This window comes from Nycticebus coucang, chromosome 15 (assembly GCF_027406575.1).
Source record: "Nycticebus coucang isolate mNycCou1 chromosome 15, mNycCou1.pri, whole genome shotgun sequence".
Classification (NCBI taxonomy): Eukaryota; Metazoa; Chordata; class Mammalia; order Primates; family Lorisidae; genus Nycticebus; species Nycticebus coucang.
In genome coordinates, this window is record NC_069794.1 from 73061018 (window position 1) to 73081102 (window position 20085).

General features: G+C 43.2%; 1 protein-coding gene across 12 annotated transcripts in view; it reads right to left on the minus strand.

Moving 5' to 3' along the window:
* The window catches only part of SPATA13 (spermatogenesis associated 13), a 155524-nt gene that overhangs the window by 47545 nt on the left and 87894 nt on the right, over positions 1-20085 (minus strand). For 11 of the 12 annotated variants that reach the window (XM_053563189.1, XM_053563191.1, XM_053563192.1 and 8 more), the window contains 2 exons: positions 5139-5504; positions 2931-3075 (listed from right to left, as the gene is read on the minus strand). In XM_053563189.1, coding sequence (XP_053419164.1) covers positions 2931-3075; positions 5139-5504 — 511 coding nt within the window. The remainder of the gene's footprint in view (positions 1-2930; positions 3076-5138; positions 5505-20085) is intronic. The other variant, XM_053563196.1, reaches the window with a different exon arrangement.

Consider the following 20085-nt stretch of genomic DNA (forward strand, 5'->3'; position numbering starts at 1 on the left):
AGGCCATGGTGGCAGAAATGGATGCTGAACCTGGGCTAGACCACAGGAAGCCTAGGCCTTCCCCTCAACAAAGCTAATGATATGGTTCCTTCAAGGAACCAGATAGCTGCTTGCGGAACGCTGATTACAGTGGGGCCTTTTCCTAACAGAGGGGCGACAGTTTGTCCTTACTGAAAGAGCCACTTATGCTGGACTTGGATTTGTTTTCCTTAACTGTCAGGCCTCTGCTGGGTCCTACTGAAGGCTGCTGTCCTGTCGTGGTACCTTACACAACACTGCTTCTCCAGGGAATTCCACAGAATTCCTTTCTTATGGTGAAAGGTGCCTGTCACCATATCACACCCCATAACAGCCTAATAAAAACAAAGTTACGGAGCCAGCTTGGAGACACGCCCAAGCTTGCCATGCTGCCCTGGACGGGATGCAGGCTCGGAGCCAGTGACTAATATGGTGAGGCTCACCCACAGCCAAAGAGGGGGCACAGAAACCAAGGGTAAACATAGAAGTAGTTTCTTAGGGTTACTTAACCATAAACTTGAATAATGTTTGCTTCCTACCCAGAACTCTGCTCAGCTGAAGCTGAATTTAGTCCCCCAAGGGAAAAATATTTCCTCTGGAGTTCATGGCTCCAGCCCCACTGAACTAGAACCGAGGGTGATTCTATTGGAAACTGCTGGGAAATTAAACACCCAAAGAAAAGAGCGATGCCTTCTGTGGCCACCGCTACCATCACTCCTCAGTGGACAGCCTTCAAATCAGCCTCCCTTCCTTAGCCTTTCCGCCTAAAATCACCCTGCCTCTCTGCAGCAGAAATCAGAACACACTACCCTCTGGCTGACAATGGGTCTGCACCACATGTAGAAAGAACCACCCCAACTCCTCCCCGTGACCTGCAGTGCCCTTTCTAGTTGTATACTACCTCCAGGCATGCAGCACCCTCCTCCGTCCCTTGCTCCCTGAGCTCTAGGCATGCTGGCCTCCTTAGGCAACCTCAGATGCATGGCATTCCTGCCTGTCTCTGGATGTTGACGTTCCTTCCACTGTCCCTCTCCTTCCTAGAGGCTCTACCTGCTGTCCCTAAGCATTTTCCCACTCTCCATCCCAACATCACCTCCACCAGTGGTGGCCTCCCGTCTCTGGCTCCCACCAGCTCACGATACCCAGGTCATCTTCTCCTGAGTAACCACTGGTGCCTTAGAGAATCCCATATACAGACTTACGTCGGGATCTGTTCAAATGCTGGAATGTTGAGTTTTTACAATGCTTATTCTCTGCAGTATCCCAGATTTCCTTATTTTTCTCCTCTTCTCATTATGACAGAGTATAGCACTTAAATTCACCTCAGGTTATAAGCACCAAAAAGACATTGTCACGGAACTGGGGAAGGAATGGCCGTGACTCGGAGGTCCCAGCCTCTAGGTGCTCGCTATGTGCCTGGGCCAGGACGAGGGAGTGGTCAGACACAGAACAGGTGCATCACATGGGAACGAATGATGCTCTTTGGAACGAATGCCCTCCACTCTGCTTTATTTTCCTTAATAGCATTGTCTGCCCTGTTAAATATTTAACTTGTTGATCTATGATCCTCTCACTAGAATCTAAGTGACTGAAGGGGCTTTGCTTCATTCATTGTTGTCACCTGGTACATGGTGAACACGCATTAGTTAACTGGATAAATGAATGAGCAGACAAACACAGGACCTGTCCAGGATCTACTTGTGTTTCTAACGACACCCGGAGCTCCTCTGGGAGAACGACTATATTCCACTGTATTCGGCCTCAGCTGACAGGGAACCCATGCGGCTGCTTCCCTGGAGACACCCAATCCTCTTCCCTGATCCAGCACCACTGGTAGACACAGGAGCTGAATCCTCCACCCTGAGATTTTGATTCCTGGGTAAGGGAGAGAGGACAGGTGGCCTCCCCTGCTCCCAGTCTTCTGTTAGATTTCTTCCTGTGGCTCCTTCCCTCCTACTTCCGGCCTTGTTGCCAACCATCTCATCAATTCTGGGAATACCTGATACACTCCCAATAAATCCCCCCCTTTTGCTTAAAGTAGCCAGTTAGTTTTTGCTGTTTTTCAACAAAAGAATCCTAAATTTAAAAAGAAAAAAATTTAGAACAGAAACAAAAACAAAAACCAGTGTTAGAGAAAGCACGAAGTAGGCTGTTGGCCCGTGTGGGTGAGATGTAGGAGCTGTCCCCTCCACTCCTACCACTCGGCAACACTATTTTTGTTTCTGCCTATTCAATTAAAATCTTTGAATACGTATACATGTTACACATTGTTACAAACATAGTATATGGTTTGGGGTTGAATTATGTCCCCTCAGAAGATGATGAAGCTTTAACTCCCAATGCCCTGAGTGTTCCCTTATTTGGAAACAGTTTCTGTAGATGATGAAGTTAAATGAGGTCTGGGGTGGACCCAAACCCAATAAGACTGGTGTCCCTACACACAGAGGAAGTCTGGACATGAGACAGACCTTCACAGGAGAGTGTGCCATCGTGAATATGAAGGTGGGCACAAGTGATGCATCCCTAAGTCACATGCACTACAGCCACCCGTGATGGGAGAGGCCTACCACAGGTCCTTTCTGGCGGCCCTCAGAACACCCAACCCCGCCGACATTCTGAGCTCAGATTTCTAGCCTGGGACCTGGTTCTTACTGGGATTGCCACCTGCAAGAACTCAGATACGCAGATGCCACAACAGGAGCAAACTTCTCAAACTGGGAACCACCTAGATGGCACGCAGAGCACCCACGCTGTACAGCTGATAGTGCAGCCTCCTCCTGGGATTCAGTCCCAAGCAGCACCCTGGCCCAGAGGGAGGCAGGAAGTGCTAATCCCCACCGGCACCTTGGGTGAACTGGACACAATCAAACAGGTGGCTCCTGCAGCAACGTTTGATTGGTGGGGGGACTCACTGTTGGATGCTCTCATCTGCCGCCAGCGTCCCACGCGGTCCAGCCCGATGGGGGTGCTCTGGGAAAAGGTAAAGGGCCGGAACCGGGCTGACACTGCCTTGTAGGGCGGCACCTGGTGAGCAGGCACGGGCGGCCTGGCTGCTGGCTGTGGAAGAGAAGCAGAAAGCTGTAAGAGGTGCCAGGAAGTGGCAGCTCCTGCAAACGGACTTGCACACACTCTCACCTCGAAGCCACTCACAGATGTGAAGTGGTTTCTCCAAACCCTGCCAAAAGCTGCAGGCTGCATGAAGGCTCAGTGGCAATTTGTTATTCTACAGTTTTTAATCATTGTTATCAACTCTCTGGCCTCACAGCATGATACTTCGTCTCATTCGACAGCAACATGCCAGTAAGTAGCACTAAGTAAAAGCAAGGCGTCTGAGAAAAGCAGAAGTAAATTTGGGAAGGGGTAGAGTTGTCACACAGATGCAGGGTCAGAGGTTGGGGAGGAGGGGTGTCTTCCCAGGAGCAGGCTCTGAAGGAACAGGACAGGGCCGAAGACCGGTCAGGGTAACAAACTGCAGTCCTCACCTGTGTGTTCAGCCTGGTTCTATTCTGCCCTGTAGACCCTCCTACGGAGCCTGGTACCTGCAGGCCCTTGATAAGGATTAGTGGACCTGAAGACAATTCTTGCTTAACTAAACTTAACATGACAATTGAGCTTTATTTAAACGTTGGTGCCCCATGATCACATTAATATACACAGCTATGATTTAATAAAAATAATAATAAAATAAAATAAAAAAAAGAGTTGGTTTTCCATGCATTTACCCAGGTCTCTTTAGAACTGTAACATCCTTCCAGTTTTCTATTAATAACAATCCCTACGAGTCAAAAGCCCAGTAGGTTCAAATAATTTCTAAGCATTTTAGATCTTTCCTATAATGTGTTTCAAGTTAAAGTAGATCATAATTTGCTTTAGTTCAGAATTATTTCCTAGCGAGTGGAGCATCTTATAATTTTTGAAGATTTCGTGGTATTCTGTGACTCAATTTTTTTTTTTATGCTAAGAATTCAAATCAATTCCATCAAATTAAACAAGACTTTTTCTTTTTTTTTTTTTTTGTAGAGACAGAGTCTCACTTTACTGCCCTTGGTAGAGTGCCGTGGCGTCACATGGCTCACGGCAACCTCCCGCTCTTGGGCTTATGTGATTCTCTTGCCTCAGCCTCCCGAGCAGCTGGGACTACAGGCGCCCGCCACAACGCCCGGCTATTTTTTGGTTGCAGTTTGGCCGGGGCTGGGTTTGAACCCGCCACCCTCGGCATATGGGGCCGGCACCTTACTCACTGAGCCACAGGCGCCGCCCTAAACAAGACTTTTTGAGTGCTTGCTATAAACCAGCCATTATGCTGGACTTTATAGGGAAAATATAAACATATTGTCCACCACTAATACTGTTTAGAATTTCCTGTCTAGGAGAATTTTATGGGTTACTTATAACATCAGCTAGCAGGTTTTAAAAATGAAATTGGGCATAGCTATTACTCACATACTGTTCTGTGAACATCTGACCACAGGGAGGGTATTAGCCTCACCGAATTAAGTATAAACTTCTTTAATACAAGGCCTTTAATTATAGGTTATATATCCTCAAAGTGCTCACTGGGTATCTGATAAATACTTTTTGAATTACTAAAATACACAAAGGGACCAATAGTAAATGTTTAATGTATCTCCAAACCAGTTACAAAGTTGCAACTGTCAAGCAAAGAGTAAGAAGCTGGTAGAAGAAAAAAATTACTTCCTTATGTCCTAAAAGAAATACACTTCTTTATTTTCTTCTTATCTGTACATATTAACAACAGACAATGCTTTCTTTTTCAGTAATTACTTCCTTTAGAAAGCTCTCTAAATATGCACTGCAAACTTTCCCCTTGTTAAAATCTCAGGTTATTCAGAAATAGATAGCAAATGAGCTTCACATTATTATCTGAGATACCAGGAGAGAAAGATTAGTAAAAGGAACCCAGATGTCAGGTGGTTAGTCTGAAATCATGCATGTTTTGCACGAAGTCAGGAAGAAGAGTCTGTGAGTGGATGACGTCATCCTTGAGGACAGGGGTGGGAGGAGGAGGAGAGGCAGCATCCTGTTTAGCTTGCTAGAGAACAAAAGCCAGGAGGCTGGAGGGTGTGCGCTGGCTTTGAGAGAAGGATGCCAGATCTTACTTGGGTCAGGAGATCCTCTATTTCCTCCGTCTGGTTGTTCCCATAGAAGCTGACCCCACCTATCACGGAAATGGGGCGTCTTCTCCGTGCTCCTCTGGGGAAGCCCATGGAAGCATTCTGGTCTGCAGGTCCTTGAGCTGCCATGCTCGCCTGAGGGTCCGTGTCCACTTGGTCCTCCTCCTCGGGATCTGTGGCAACTGAGTCTTCAGGTATAGACAAGCTGCGGCTGGCCAGCTGGCCATAGTCTGAGAATGGCCGAGGCCGTGGCCGTCTTCCAGAACCCCATCTCCTTCTGGGGATTCTCTGTGCCTCTGTCCTTTCCTCCTCCTGGGATGAGACTCGCCTCCAGGGTTCATCCGTGACAACCTTTTCAAAGGCGAATAGGTTAGATGAGCTCAAATATCCAAGAAGGAATTAAAAAAGAATTAGCTGTGTGTATCCCCCTTCCCAGCTCTTCCTCAGGGCTTTCTTGATGGACTTGCTCCATCAAGAAAACACAAAGTGAAGGCGGCGCCTGTGGCTCAGTGGGTAGGGCACCGGCCCCATATACCGAGGGTGGCGGGGTCAAACCTGGTCCCGGCCAGCTAAAACAGCAGTGGCAACTGCAACAAAAGAAACAGCCAGGTGTTGTGGCAGGCGCTACTCGGGAGGCTGAGGCAAGAGAACTGTCTAAGCCCAAGAGCTGGAGTTGCTGTGAGTTGCTGTGACGCAACAGCACTCTACTGAGGGCAACAAAGTAAGACTCTGTCTCTAAAAAAATAATAATAATAAATAAAACAGAAAGACAACTAAAACAAGGATTAAAACAATCAAATCTACCTTTCTGTCTAGGCTACATTATGCCATAATTTAAGTAGTAAAGTTTGGCATCCAACATTAAAAAATCAGCACCACTGTGAGTTTATAAAATGAACTTTGTAATCAGGATAGGTGCCCCTAAAATACACATAACAACAGCCTTGGGGACCAATGGCCTGCCAGGAGAAGAAATGAAGGGGCAATGATATTCTCTGCTGCTCTGAAGGATCTTTCGATAATGTACATGGCTTTAAAACAGAAGGTGCTAGAAGAGGATTAAATCTACCACGACCCAACACTCAACACTCAAGGATTCCCCGGCTCCTGCCGGCAGCCTCTGGGCAGCAGTCTATGGCGTGAAGAGTGTTGACCTGTGTGAGCTTGGGCAGGTCATAGCTAACCTTTCTGGATCTCAGTTCAGACTGGACAATCCCACAGCTCTCAAGATTCTATGATCTTACATAGGGCAATACTTTCTAATTTTCAAATTTTTTTTCTTTTTTTCCTTTCAGAGGCAACACAATGTACTAGAAAAACAGAAGTGGTTTGGATTTGGGCACACTTCTATGCTGTGAAGGTATCTGGACCCGGAGCTAGTGTAACTGCAGGCAAGTTACTGAACTTCTGCAATTTCACTCTGCAGCTGTACACTAGGCAATGGCAGTTCCTCGGAAGGATGAAATGCCACAATGGGAAGATAGCCCTTATCACGGGATTTAATTATCACTCCCGAAAAGCTGTGCCATAGAGTGATGTCCCCATTGTAAGCCTGCCTTGAGACAGGGCTGTGAGATACAGCTATCTCTGCAACCCTTCCCGTCTGGCTAAGCACTGGCAGTGATTCTTCCAGACTGTATCTGATTTAAGATAAAAACAAAAAAAGCTGTCAGACCACAGGCACTGGGACAACCACCAGAACTAGGAAAGGCAAGGCAAGGGGGCCATAGCAGGTATCCCTGACGGCGCCACAGAGCTGGTGACCACAGAGGTGGTGGGTGGCGCAGCCCTGCCCGCCCCCCAGACTAGCTGGGCCTAGATGAAGATAGATGGTGGATGGTAAGTGGCCCAGGAGAACACACCTCTGGCCAGTGACAACAGAGACCCGAGACCTGGAACGAAGGTCTCATGGCTTCCAGCCTGGTGTGTCTAATGCTCACTGTGAAGAACTGATGGAGGGCAAAGAGGGCAGGAAGGGATCTCCAGACGTGCCACTCAAATCAGGAACCTGAGACCTAACACGTGAAGGGACCTGCCCAAGGACACAGAGTCAACTAGTAGCACAAAGACACAAAAACCTGGGCCCATCATTTCTGTTTCAGGAGTTTTCCAGCCATGCCACCTCATCACCTCTGCTTCAAAACACGGTCTTCCTGGCAACCTCCACTGGCACTGCCATCTACCCCCTCTTGCTGCCTGGGGTCCTATCATTAATTCAAGTCACCACTGAGGGGGCTGACTTGGCCGTTGTGGCATAAAAATGATTTTGAGCTGAAAGCATTTTAGTTGTTATCTGCCTAAAAGCAGAGCCTCCAAAAAGAACTCGACTGTCATAAATCCCCTGTTGGAAGTTGCTTCAGTCAGGGAAGAGAGGAGAATCCACATCTAAACATTGTCACAGAAGTATCCTCTCTCATCTAGTCTCCTGAAAGCCCATTTATCTTTCCTAAAAGTCATTTGTTCCCCCTTAAGTTTCCTTTTCCTTTCTCCCTCGCCCCAGTAAGACGGTACCTAAACCTCAAATTCTATTCTGACACCTCTTTGAGTCACTTTTCTCTGAACTTTCTCTTTCTCTCTAACAAATACACACAAAATTCGTCTTTTATATGTTTAATTCACAGGCCTCTAAGAACTAGGGTACAAGGAAAAGTTTTCCTCTCCAACATCACCAACAAGAAGTATGAGAGAAATCATGGAGAAATTAACATTACTTTCTGCATTACATATGAAAGAGATTATTATGAAGACTTTAAATTATTCAATCCAATAGCATAGACATCTTAAGCAGTGAGAATAAATCCAATTATATTGTCATGGTGATAAAAAGGTTCAGAAACAAAACATTAGGAAAAACAGAAGTACAGGGCGGTCCCATATACTGAGGGTGGTGGGTTCAAACCCGGCCCCTAGCCAAACTATAACAAAAAAATAGCCGGATGTTGTGGTGGGCGCCTGTGGTCCCAGCTACTCGGGAGGCTGAGGCAAGAGAATCACCTAAGCCCAGGAGTTAGAGGTTGCTGTTAGCTATGATGCCACAGCACTCTACTGAGGGCAATAAAGTGAGATTCTGTCTCTAAAAAAAAAAGAAAGAAAGAAAAACAGAAGCACAACAAAATCACAGGCAAGAAATCTAACTGCTCACAAATGTCCGTGCAGTTCTTTTGTTTTGCTTTTAAGGTTTTGGTGGTGGGGCATCTTGGTTTGCTTTGTTTTTGCATTTAAACAACATGCACCCTACTTTTTCTCACTGATGCAAAAAATGAGGGCACACTCTGGGAAGTAATCAAGGCCGGGTATGCGAGGTGAGCTCACAGCAGGCCAGTAGACAGCAGGTGACAGGCACAGAATTATTCCTCTAACACATCATACCTCAACATCAACACCACAAAACACACATAAAGAACCACTGTCATTCTACTTCCCACATTTACACAGTGCTACTGAAGATACAAAAGGAGAAAAACGCGTCCTCTGAAAGGTGCAAAATGCTCTAGGTGCAAATTCAGGTAACAGGGTAATACATACAATTGAAATGTCTATCATTTCACTCTCAGCAAAATTACAATAAGGAAGAAAACCCTTATGTCAGATTTCATCTCACATTCAAATATTGATTCCTAGCCAGAGGTAGGTGAAATTTCTTGTAAAACAAATTTGAACTCTGATGGATATTCTAAAACCAAATCTTTAGGAAACTTTATGTACTGCTGAAATGTAGAAAATTAGTTTGACTGTGGTTATGCTTGGATCTACAGATACATATGTACCAACAACTTTCCCCAAGGAGCTGAGAACCTACCTCAGGTTCCGGCATGGGCAGAGGGTGCCCACAGACATGCTGAAGTAGCAGGCAGCTGCCCACGTCCATGTCCTCTAGAATCTGGCCCCACCACAGCTCTGCCTGCTGCAATGATCAGTCCTGGCTCTATCAGCTTGAACAGCCAATTCACACCCAAGTCATAAACTTTTGTACACAGACTTTTCAATGGAGTCCCTGCCCTTTTAACTCTTGCTTCTCTGTATATTTTTTAAGTGCTTGCCTTACTTAGTCAGTATCGCATGTCTCCTTTCTATACAAGATTTTTTTTCACTTTATGAAAATAAAAAGCCAATAAAGACTTTGCTACCTTCAAATAGACACTTAAAAACTTTTTAAAAAAATACAGTGAAAGCAAATTATTAAGCTGAAGAAAAAGAAAAATATTTGCATAACATAACTTGATTGCACATACATCCATTCAGAAAGGTATATAGAATCAAAATGCAGGGTGTTGTACTTTATGTCTCTGAAAAAGATGTTGGAAGTCCTAAGCCCAGCGCCTGTGATTTTATTTGGAGACTGATCTTTGCAGATGTAATCGAGTTTAAATGAGCTCACCCTGGATTAGGTAAATCTTAATGCAATGGCCAAGGAACACCAAAGCTGCCAGCCAGCAACCACTAGACTAGAGGAAGGAGGCAGAGAAAAATCCTCCCTGAGGGCCCTGGAGGGATTTGGGACCTGGTGGCACCTTGATTTCAAACTTCTGGCCTACAGAACTGTAAGAGAATAAATGTTCTTTTAAGCCACCTCCCTTGTGATAATTTGTTAGGTCAATCCCTGGAAACTAAGATAGCAAGGTTAATTCAGAAGAAAATATTATAGGCAAGGAAATTAAAGATGTTTTAAGAATTCTTAAAAAAAAATTAAACTAAAGCAGGCAACAATGACAACTGTAACAAAAAATAGCTGGGTGTTGTGGCGGGCACCTGTAGTCCCAGCTACTTAGGAGGCTGAAGCAAGAGAATTGTTTAAGCCCAAGAGTTTGAGGTTGCTGTGAGCTGTGATGTCACAGCACTCTACTGAGGGTGAAATACTGAGACCCTGTCTCAAAAAAAAAAAAAAAAATTAAACTAAAGCAAAGGTACTCTGGATAAGCCAAAGGTCTTCTGAGGACGCATATTAATACAATAAGCTAAGTTCCCTGGTTTTCCTAGCGTTCCACAGTTATGGATGTCAAATGCAATTCACATATAGTCACAGAGATGGAGGTGAGCAGGGAAAACACCTGAAGCCGCAGAGGAGTACAGTGAATGCTGCGAGCTGTTACTGCCAGACCTATGCTGGGCATATCTGTTACCTTTATCTCATCTTCACAAGCACCTTATCAAGCAGGTACTATTTGCCCCATCTTACTGATTAAGAAATTGGGGCTAACATAAATAAAATGACTAACAGAGCCAGAAAGGGGACAGGTCCATTACACAACTCAGTGAGTTTGGTTTCAAAACTCCAGTCTGAAGGCCAGTGTGGTAGCTCATGCCTGTAATCCTAGTACGCTGGGAAGCCAAGGTGGGTGGACCACTGGAGCTGAGGAGTTTGAGACCATTCAGAGCATGAAGGAGACCTCATCTCTACTAAAAAATAGAAAAACTAGCCAGGTGTCATGGCACAAAGTCCCAGCTACTTGGAAGGCTGAGGCAAGAAAGATCACTTGAGCCCAAGAGTTAAGAGGTTGCTATGAGTTATGATACCATAGTACTCTACCCAGGGTGACAGACTGAGACTATCTCAAAAAACCAAAACCAAAAACAAACAAACAAGACAAAAGACAAAACAAAGAAAAAAAAATACCCCTTTGTCCTTTCTTCTCTGCAAACCTGCAACCTTGGTATATACTTTCACAAAAAGAAAAATAGAACTTTGAAGGTTTTCTTTCTTTTAGATGTAAAACCTCTTAGAAGGAGGGAGTAATAGTTACCAGAGGGTCTGGTAACATATGTGCTGGGCAATCTGCTGAAATCTACAGACCCCTACTCAGAATCACATCTTTACATGTATAAAATAAAATGAGAGGATTGTAAAGGTAAGCCGATGGATCTAACATAGTATTATGTCAGATAACCTGTGGCTCAGTGAGTAGGGAGCCGGCCCCATATGCTGAGGGTGGCGGGTTCAAACCCAGCCCCGGCCAAACTGCAACAAAAAATAGCCGGGCGTTGTGGCAGGCGCCTGTAGTCCCAGCTGCTCGGGAGGCTGAGGCAAGAGAATCGTGTAAGCCCAAGAGTTAGAGGTTGCTGTGAGCCGTGTGACGCCATGGCACTCTACCCGAGGGCAGTACAGTGAGACTCTGTCTCTACAAAAAAAAAAAAAAAAAAAAAAAGAATACATGGTATCTTCAGATACCCGCTGGGCTCAGATGCTCACATCTGTAATCTCAGACTCTCGAGGCTGAGGCAGGAGGATCACTTGAGCCCAGGCATTCAAGGCTGCAGTGAGTTATGACTATACCAGCCTGAGCAATGAAGAAAGGCTTTATTTCTGAAAAATTTTTTTAGATTAGCAAAACCTGTTGTATAAGATAAAAAAGATTTGTGATCAGACAATATCATAGGTCTTATTAAAACTACTCTGGCTTGATGCTTACTTTCATAATTGAAGGAAGTGCTACATTTTAGCTAGAGGCTAATAAAAATAAAATCCATAGTCCCTGATTTCTGTCCATGTCCTTACATAAACCCAGATTAAAACTCCCAGGTTAGATAATATCACTTAAGTGTAGCCTTATGATACCAGCTGCATGTCCAATTCCAGGGAAATGAATTTTAGGACTCGTATCTCATAAAATAAAAATGTAGAATTTCACTATTTAGAACTATAGCTCAGCGGCTAGAGTGCCAGCCCCATACACTGGAGCTGGTGGGTTTGAATCCAGCCCGGGCCTGCCAAACAACAATGAAACTACAACCAAAAAATGGCCAGGCATTTTGGCAGGTGCCGGAGTCCCAGCTACTTGGGAGGCTGAGACAAAAGAATCACTTAAGCCCAAGAGTTGGAGGTTGCTGTGAGCTGTGATGCTACAGCACTCTACAAAGGGTGACAAAGTGAGACTATGTCCCAAGGAAAAAAAAAAGCCTATACCTCATTACCTAATTTCCCTTAAATGAAAATTAATGTGTTATAATTTAAAAGACCTCCCATAGGCCCACTTTTTTCTTTTCCTTTTGTCTTTGGTCTTTGATTCAGGAAGGCCTATTTATTATGTATTATAAACATATGGCCCATGATTCTAAATAGGTAAGGGGAACCCTTAAGATCCCAGATGTAGGCCGGGTATGGTGGCTCACACCTATAATCCTAGCACTCTGGGAGGCTGAGGCTGGTGAATAGCTGAGCTCAGCACTTCGAGACCAGCTGAAGCAAAAGCAAGACCCCATCTCTACTAAAATAGAAAAACTGAGGCAAGATCGCTTGAGCCCAAGAGTTGGAGGTTGCTGTGAGCTATGATGCTACTGGCACTCTACCCAGGGCAACAGCTTGAGACTCTGTCTCAAAAAACAAACAAATCTAGATGTATTATCATATTTTGAGGAGTGGAAGGCAAGAACAAGGAAATACCTACCTATTGGCAACTAATATCATTTTACTTTTCTTTTGGAAAGTAGTGGTATTTTTAACACTAAAGGGATAATGTGCTACCATTACTTAGATATCTTAAATTTTCAAATTGCTTTAACATATGCCTAATAAGAGCAATGCAAGATAGTTCAGGCACTTCATTTCATCTTTGCAAAGCCAGTGCTAGACACGACCCCTCTATTTGAAGCAGGAGGTAAAAATGGTGCAAAAAGATTTTATGGGCTGAGCGGTGGTTCACATCTGATCTGGGAGGCTGAGGCAGGAGGATCCCTTGATCTAGGGGTTCAACATCAGCCTGAGCAAGAGTGAGATCCTGTCTCTACTCAAAATAGAGAAATTAGCACGGCTCGGTGGTGGGCACTTGTAGTCCCACCTACTCAGGAAGCTGAGGCAGCAGAATCACTTGAGCCCAGCAGTTTCAGGTTGTAGTAAGCTATGATCATGCCATCGTACTATAGCCCAGAGCGAGACTCTGTCTCAAAAACAAACATCCTATTTTGAAGGTGTCCTATTTAGTCCCAGGAATGTGAGAAGCAAAGTAATGAATCCTTGCCAACAAATATGTTTGTTGTTGATTATAAATAGCCTGTATTACCCCTGCTTGAAACTTGTAAGAGTCCAGTGTTCACCTGAGAAGTAAACACCCACCTCTGATGGGCTGTGTGCCAAAGGCATTTGAGTCATGAGGACTATTTGCATACAGTCCCAGTAGTGTTTCCTTTTTACTTACATAAATGCAACATCATCCTTCCAGTTCTAGCAATGACCCTCAACTCAATAACTTCTCAACTCCAGACCCATCTAAATCTCCCCACTATTTGAGCAACATAAAGAGTAATGTCTGAGTAACCTATTAACACTTGCACAAAGAGTCAAAATTGTGTACTGGGTCTGTACCTCTGATTAAATCACACCAAGATAGCACCTTGGAACTATCATTACATATGAAGCACGTGGCAACATCATAAAAGTCCTACAACTGTTCGTTGAAATTTAAAATATCCTGTTCTGGGTTATCCCAGTACTACAACCTGGAGGAAGGCTTTATTTCAGTGACATTGCGGCTTGAGGTGCCCTTCTCTTTCCAGTCCATTGTACTCATGGATGGTTTCATGGATAGTAACTCAATACAACATACCCATCAACCTCCAGTCACCCCAAACCTCCCTTTCCCCATGAACATTCAACACTAATCAGCAGTTTGGAGTCATCTCCTCGTCTTCATTTCATAACCTCAGTCCAGATCTCACGACCCCATCTATAGTCCTGAGGGACACTGTCTCTCCCCTTGCCTGCCCCCTCCCAGCTCTGACTACAAAGCTAGTCTGGTCAACCTCAGCCACAGAATGTCTCTCCGTGGTCCTTGCTTTGCCACATCACTGATTACCACTGACTATAAGGTGAAGTCCAAATCCACAGGTCTAAGCAGGATGTCTGGGCCTGTCAGACCAGTCTCATGTCCCACTTCTCCACCTATCCACCCAGTGTGATCATCACAGCGACCACAGGCAGCAACCTGAGCACAACAGGCTCACCACTCTGCTAGACACTTACATGCAAACCCCTGTGCTAAGTACAAGCATCACTCCATTCAACCTTCACAACAACCCTATGCTGTCAGGCCTCTCATTACTTATGGTTTACAGGTGCCAAAAATGAGGTTTAGCAACAGAGGAGAACTGGTAAGCAGCAGAGCCAAGCTCTGGCACCTACCGCCCACTCTGTGCTTCCCGGAAGGCAGGTTCCCCGGCGACTCATGACCCCACGCAACTGTCCCTCCCAGTTCTGCCACTTCCCACCCAGAGTTACTAATTCTGCCTTGGTGCATTTTCATGAGGAGCACTTAGCGCTGTATAGTGACGATCTGTGCACAATGCACTCTACGAATTAGACTAGGAACCCCATCCAGCACATAGCAGGTGCTGACTGACAAGGTACATGACTATTTCTCCTGCATAGTTTGACTTCTACGGTTTCAGTCACTCCTGTTCCTTCCTTCCTTATTCCACGTCCATGCTCGCACATCAGGCCCTTGTCATCTCCGAGCTCTCTGGCAATAAACTCCTGATGCCTCTCCCTCTGGTCACCTTTCCAATTCTCTTCTCTACTTTTGGTGGGTTAATTTCTTTAAGCACAATTCTGGGCAGCTTCTCCATAAATGTCCGTGGCTCCTGAGTGTATACCGCATACTGTGCAAATTCTTTACCGTGGATTTTAAGAGTGTTCATAATCTGGACTTTAAATGTTTTTAATTCTTGTTTTTTATGTGTGTGATTACGGTAGTCTTTTGCTTGTTTTTGTTTTTTTTTAGAGACAGAGTCACTTTGTCGCCCTTGGTAAAGAGCCATGGCGTCACAGATCACAGCAACCTCCAGCTCTAGGGCTTAGGCGATTCTCTTGCCTCAGCCTCCCAACTGGCTGGGACTACAGGCGCCCGCCACAATGCCTGGCTATTTTTTTTTTTTTCTTTCTTTTGCAGTTTTTGGCCGGGACTGGGTTTGAACCTGCCACCTCCCGCATATGAGGCCAGCACCTTACTCCTTTGAGCCACTGGCACCGCCACGCCCGGCTATTTTTTTGTTGCAGTTTGGCTGGGGCCGGGTTCGAACCCTCCACCTTCGGTATAAGGGGCCCCACCCTACTCACTGAGCCACAGGCACCACCCTACTTGTATTTTTTTAATTGACACACAATGACTGTACATATTTATGGTGTATACAGTCTAATACATACAAGTATACAATGTACTATTATCAAATCAGGGTAATCAGAGTATCTACCACCTCAAATGTTTGTCATTTCTTTGTGTTGGAAACATTCAAAATCTGTTCTAGCTATTTGAAAATATACAATAACTTATTATTTATGGTCATCCTGTAGTGCTCTAGAACACCCTCCTCTTATTCTCCTGTACTGTTTTATCTGTGAACTGCTGGCCTCTCCCACCTCTAGTAACCACTGTTCTATAATCTATTTCTACGAGATCAACTTTTTTGGCTTCCACATGAGAATAAGCGGTATTCATCTTTCTGTACCTTGCTTACTTCACTTAATGCAATGGATTTGATGATTTTATCATAACTTGGATTATTTCCCTACATATGAAATTACGTTACCTCCTCTTTTCTCCCATCACAGGAAATCTCCACACGAATGCCTAAGCTACTGCACCTTGGAACGTCCCCTGTGGACACCCTTACGAAGATTCGGTCACCCTTATGAGCCTTTCTTGATTTGGCACCTGAGTGAGAATTGCAACTCTTCTGAAAACCATAGCACTTTGCTTTTACCTGCCTTGTGGGATTTACTGCACAGTCCTCCTGTGATTTAGACACATCTGGGTGTCAGTAAAGGCTCCTTGGCATCACCCACATTCCCTATAGAGCCACACCCAGTCACTCATACCTGGTAGGTGTAAATAAATTTGGTTTGGTGTCTTATCGAACGAACACATAAAAGTTAAGATTATATTAAAATTTAACTCTTATGAATTTTTAAAAATTAATGTGATACCAAACTAATTGTCTGAAGAATTTCTCAATCCCCTGTAAGACTCTAACCAAGTGCTATATCGAAAGAGTTCTGGGAAAATTGACCTTAGCTCCTTCTGTCTTAAAAAGTCATGTCAACCTAGGATAAAAGAAATCATCAAAACTGATAATGACATCTACCCAGTGGCAGCCAGGATGAAAATAGCAGGTCCAGTGTTTGAATGGCAGAGCCAGAGTCCAGCCAAACTGGAAACCTTTACCAACAGACTGCAGCTTACCAAAGCTGCCTGGAAAGGGGTTCTAACCATTGAAAAGAGCTTTGTCTATGGTGCAATTCATCACTCATGAATAACGGACTCTATTCTGCATAGGTGGGAGGAGAGGCTCCTTTTCCTGTGTGCACTGGTAGGAAAACAAGCACTAACACTCCAAACTCCTGTGCTTATTCCTGTAATAAGAGAACAGTTGGCACTGTCAACCAGTAAATGCCAAACTACATTTTCACACTGAATAACAAATCCAGGGACTCTCTCAACACAGACCACTCCTCTTACAACAAAGTTCACCACTAGGTGGCAGGAGTGTAACGCATTTTGTGAATGAAAGTGGCGTGAAATGTTCTTTCAGATTCAGAATCTTTCAGATTCTTAACACAATCTTGTTAAACTGCTTATGATTTTTCAAAAATCATTTTTTCATTTTTAGAGTTATATATTATAAATAAACAATTCTTATTAAAAATTATTCTATTGAAAGTATATTATAACTTTTACTTTAACACCATAATATACAGATTTCAATGTTTTCACACTCAACAATAAACATGACCTAAATGTGATTTAAGCATGTAAGTTGAAGCATCCTGTTAATGAGCTAAATATAACATAACACACTGTATGTTAAAATAAAGACTGAAATTCAATTTTGTAATACAAAATGTATATAGACAAAATATATATAAAGAAGCTATATATAGCAAAAAAGAAAAAAATTAATTAAAAAAAATAAAAGATAGGTGACCCCTGTAGCTCAAAGGAGTAGGGTACAGGAGGTAGCAGGTTCAAACCCAGCCCTGGCCAAAAACTGCAAAAAAAAAAAAAATAATAATAATAATAACAGAAGCTATATATATAAAGTATACTTTCATTATGAAAGTTTTGAGATACACAAAAATCAAGAAACCTAAAATTCACGTGGATGGAAACAAATGAAACCCTCCCAGCAACATCAATAAGCCCAGCAAGATGAAACTTGCATAGGTGAGTCAGAAAGGATGTTGTTGACTGTGCTGGAAGTGAAATAATGGACCATAATACAATCTATCTCAAAACTTTCATAGTGACCCACCTATATAAATGTATACATAAAGAGGTAAAAGACAAAAACTGCTTTTAACTCATGAAAGCTGGACTTCTTACATTTTCCAAAGTAATTTTTTGTTTGTTTCCTGTAATTTATAATCTGTTTCTCAGTGTCAAGATAAAAAGAGGTTTCAGGCTATATGTCACAAGCACTTCTCTGCAAGTAACACTGAAGATTCCTAACATATAAAATGTAAATTGGATAAAACCATCATTACATTTTCTCTTTTTCACATATACATTAACAGTGTAAGAGGAAGCTTGATGTGCCTTATAAGAATTTTGAGAAAATATATGCAAGTTAAAGTGGTCAACATCTGCAGGCAAATTTGTAGAATTATCAATGGGTATGCACCTTTAATAAACTGGGTGTTTTTGTTTGTTTTGAGACAGAGTCTCACTTGTTCACCCTTGGTAGAGTACATATTAGCTCACAGAAACCTCAAACTCTTGAGCTCAAGCGATCCTTTTGCCTCAGCCTCCCAAACAGCTGGGACTACAGGCACCTGCCACAATGCCTGGCTATTTTTTAGAGACCAGGTCTCCTTCTGGCTCAGGCTTGAACCTGTGAGCTCAGGTAAGCAACCCGCCTTAGCCTCCCAAGTGCTGGGATTACAGGCATAAGCCACTTCACCCGGCTACCTTTAATAAATTGAATTTCAATATAATTATTTCTTCTGCTTTCTGTTTTTAATGATCCTCTGTGAGTAGAAATTAGATATAATTAAAAATAGCAAATATACAAATAAAACCATAAAATGGTCAAAATCACCCCGGCAAGTAACTGATTAAGTTAGACAATAACTCTTGCATATATTTACGTAAAAGGCACACAGGAATAAAAAATTTTAATGATTTTTTTTGTTATTTTACTAATTTTGAGGTTAGCGCCTGTGGCTCAGTAAGTAGGGTACCAGCCTCATATACCAAGGGTGGCGGTTTTGAACCTGGCCCCAGCAAAACTGCAACAACAATAAAACAACTAAATGTATTTTACTAATTTTGTTAAGCAAAAAATAAAATCTCACTTTTAACATAAAGAACCCTCTAGATTTATACAAATCCTTTTTTAGGGAGGGAGGATTCCAAATCATCAGTGGGATAGGACTTGTGTTTAGCAGAAGGAATGCTAAACTTCCTCTTACCCAGGACAAAGTAAAAGTTTTGGCTAATCATAGAAACCAGGGCTGGCAAAACTGGAATTCCTTCCCAAGACTGGCTACTAATCCTGGGTCCTTATAAGAGTTGTACAGGATTTTTTCAAAATATGCAAATGAATAAATGGTCATCAATATTTAAGAGCCTTAAAGACGGCCTGGCCCTGAGCTCTCCACATGAGCCTTAAGTCAGTAAGAATCAGACAGCACTTGTCTGGCTGCCCAGGGATCCTTGAGGCTGATTTGAACCCTCTAAAGGTATTCTATAATTTGTTCTCCTGGGTGGCACCTATGGCTCAGTGAGTAGGGCGCCAGCCCCATATACTGAAGGTGGCGGGTTCGAACCCGGCCATGACCAAACTGCAACAAAAAATAGCCGGGCAGGTGCCTATAATCCCAGCTACTTGGAAGGCTGAGGCAAGAGCATCGCTTAAGCTCAAGAGCTGGAGGTTGCTGTGAGCTGTGACACCACGGCACCACTGAGGGCCATAAAGTGAGACTCTCTCTGTCTCTTAAAAAAAAATTTTTTTTTGTTTTCCTTTCCAGGTCTTTCTAGAAAGGTTCTACCAGCTATGTCTCCCTGCATAGCACAGATAAAAAAAAAAAAAAAATGGATAGTCTAGAGTCTGTCTTGGCTTCTGAGATTGTAAATCTTGTGTGCAATCATTCATCTGCATGCTTTTAGAAATAAATTGAGGTCTTCTCCAGGAATTGGTGCTAGGGGATTATACTCTATGGCAAGCCCAATTTATACCTGAAAAATAGTCCAGGAATGTATGCAAAAAACAATCTGCAATATATACACATGGATGCATTTCCTCATCTTTCAGCTATGTAATATTACTGAATTCATTTAGAAAGTAAAAATTATAAAGTTGCCTGATGTTTGACAGGATATGAAAAGAATATTGCTCTTGTAGCCTTCACAGTTATTAGCTGATTTGATTCATGAGATGCTTATAATCTACCCTAAAAATAAGTACATTAACATCATAAAAATCTCAAGCATCATTCAGAGGCTGACAGTACCAAACTGCATATTCCTAATTCATTCCTAGGAAATAACACAGACTTAGAACATGTTAACGATCTCTTAACACAAAGAATTTCATTTTCATGTACTCTGTTGGAAAGGATTTAGAAATGGCTATAAAGAAGAAAGATATGGGTAATAAAAATAGTTTAAAAATGAAACATGTAAGAGCACCTAACAGCGGCATCTTTTTCAAATTTTTGTCCCCCAGAATCTAACACATACCAGGTGCTCAATAAATACCTTTTGAATGAACGGTTTGGTAAATGCCACCTCAAAGAATTTTACTCATTAGCAATTTATTTCAAAAGATATAGAGACTACTTCTGAACTTGGTAAACAACAACTTGATGACTCATACTATTCTTGCTAATAATTGTGACAGTGACATCATCGGCAGCACAGGGTCGCTGGCCTCCACAGCCTCAGGACCAAAGGTGACACCAGTGCAGCAATGACATCTCCCGTTGAGGTTAAGAGCCTGGCTATGC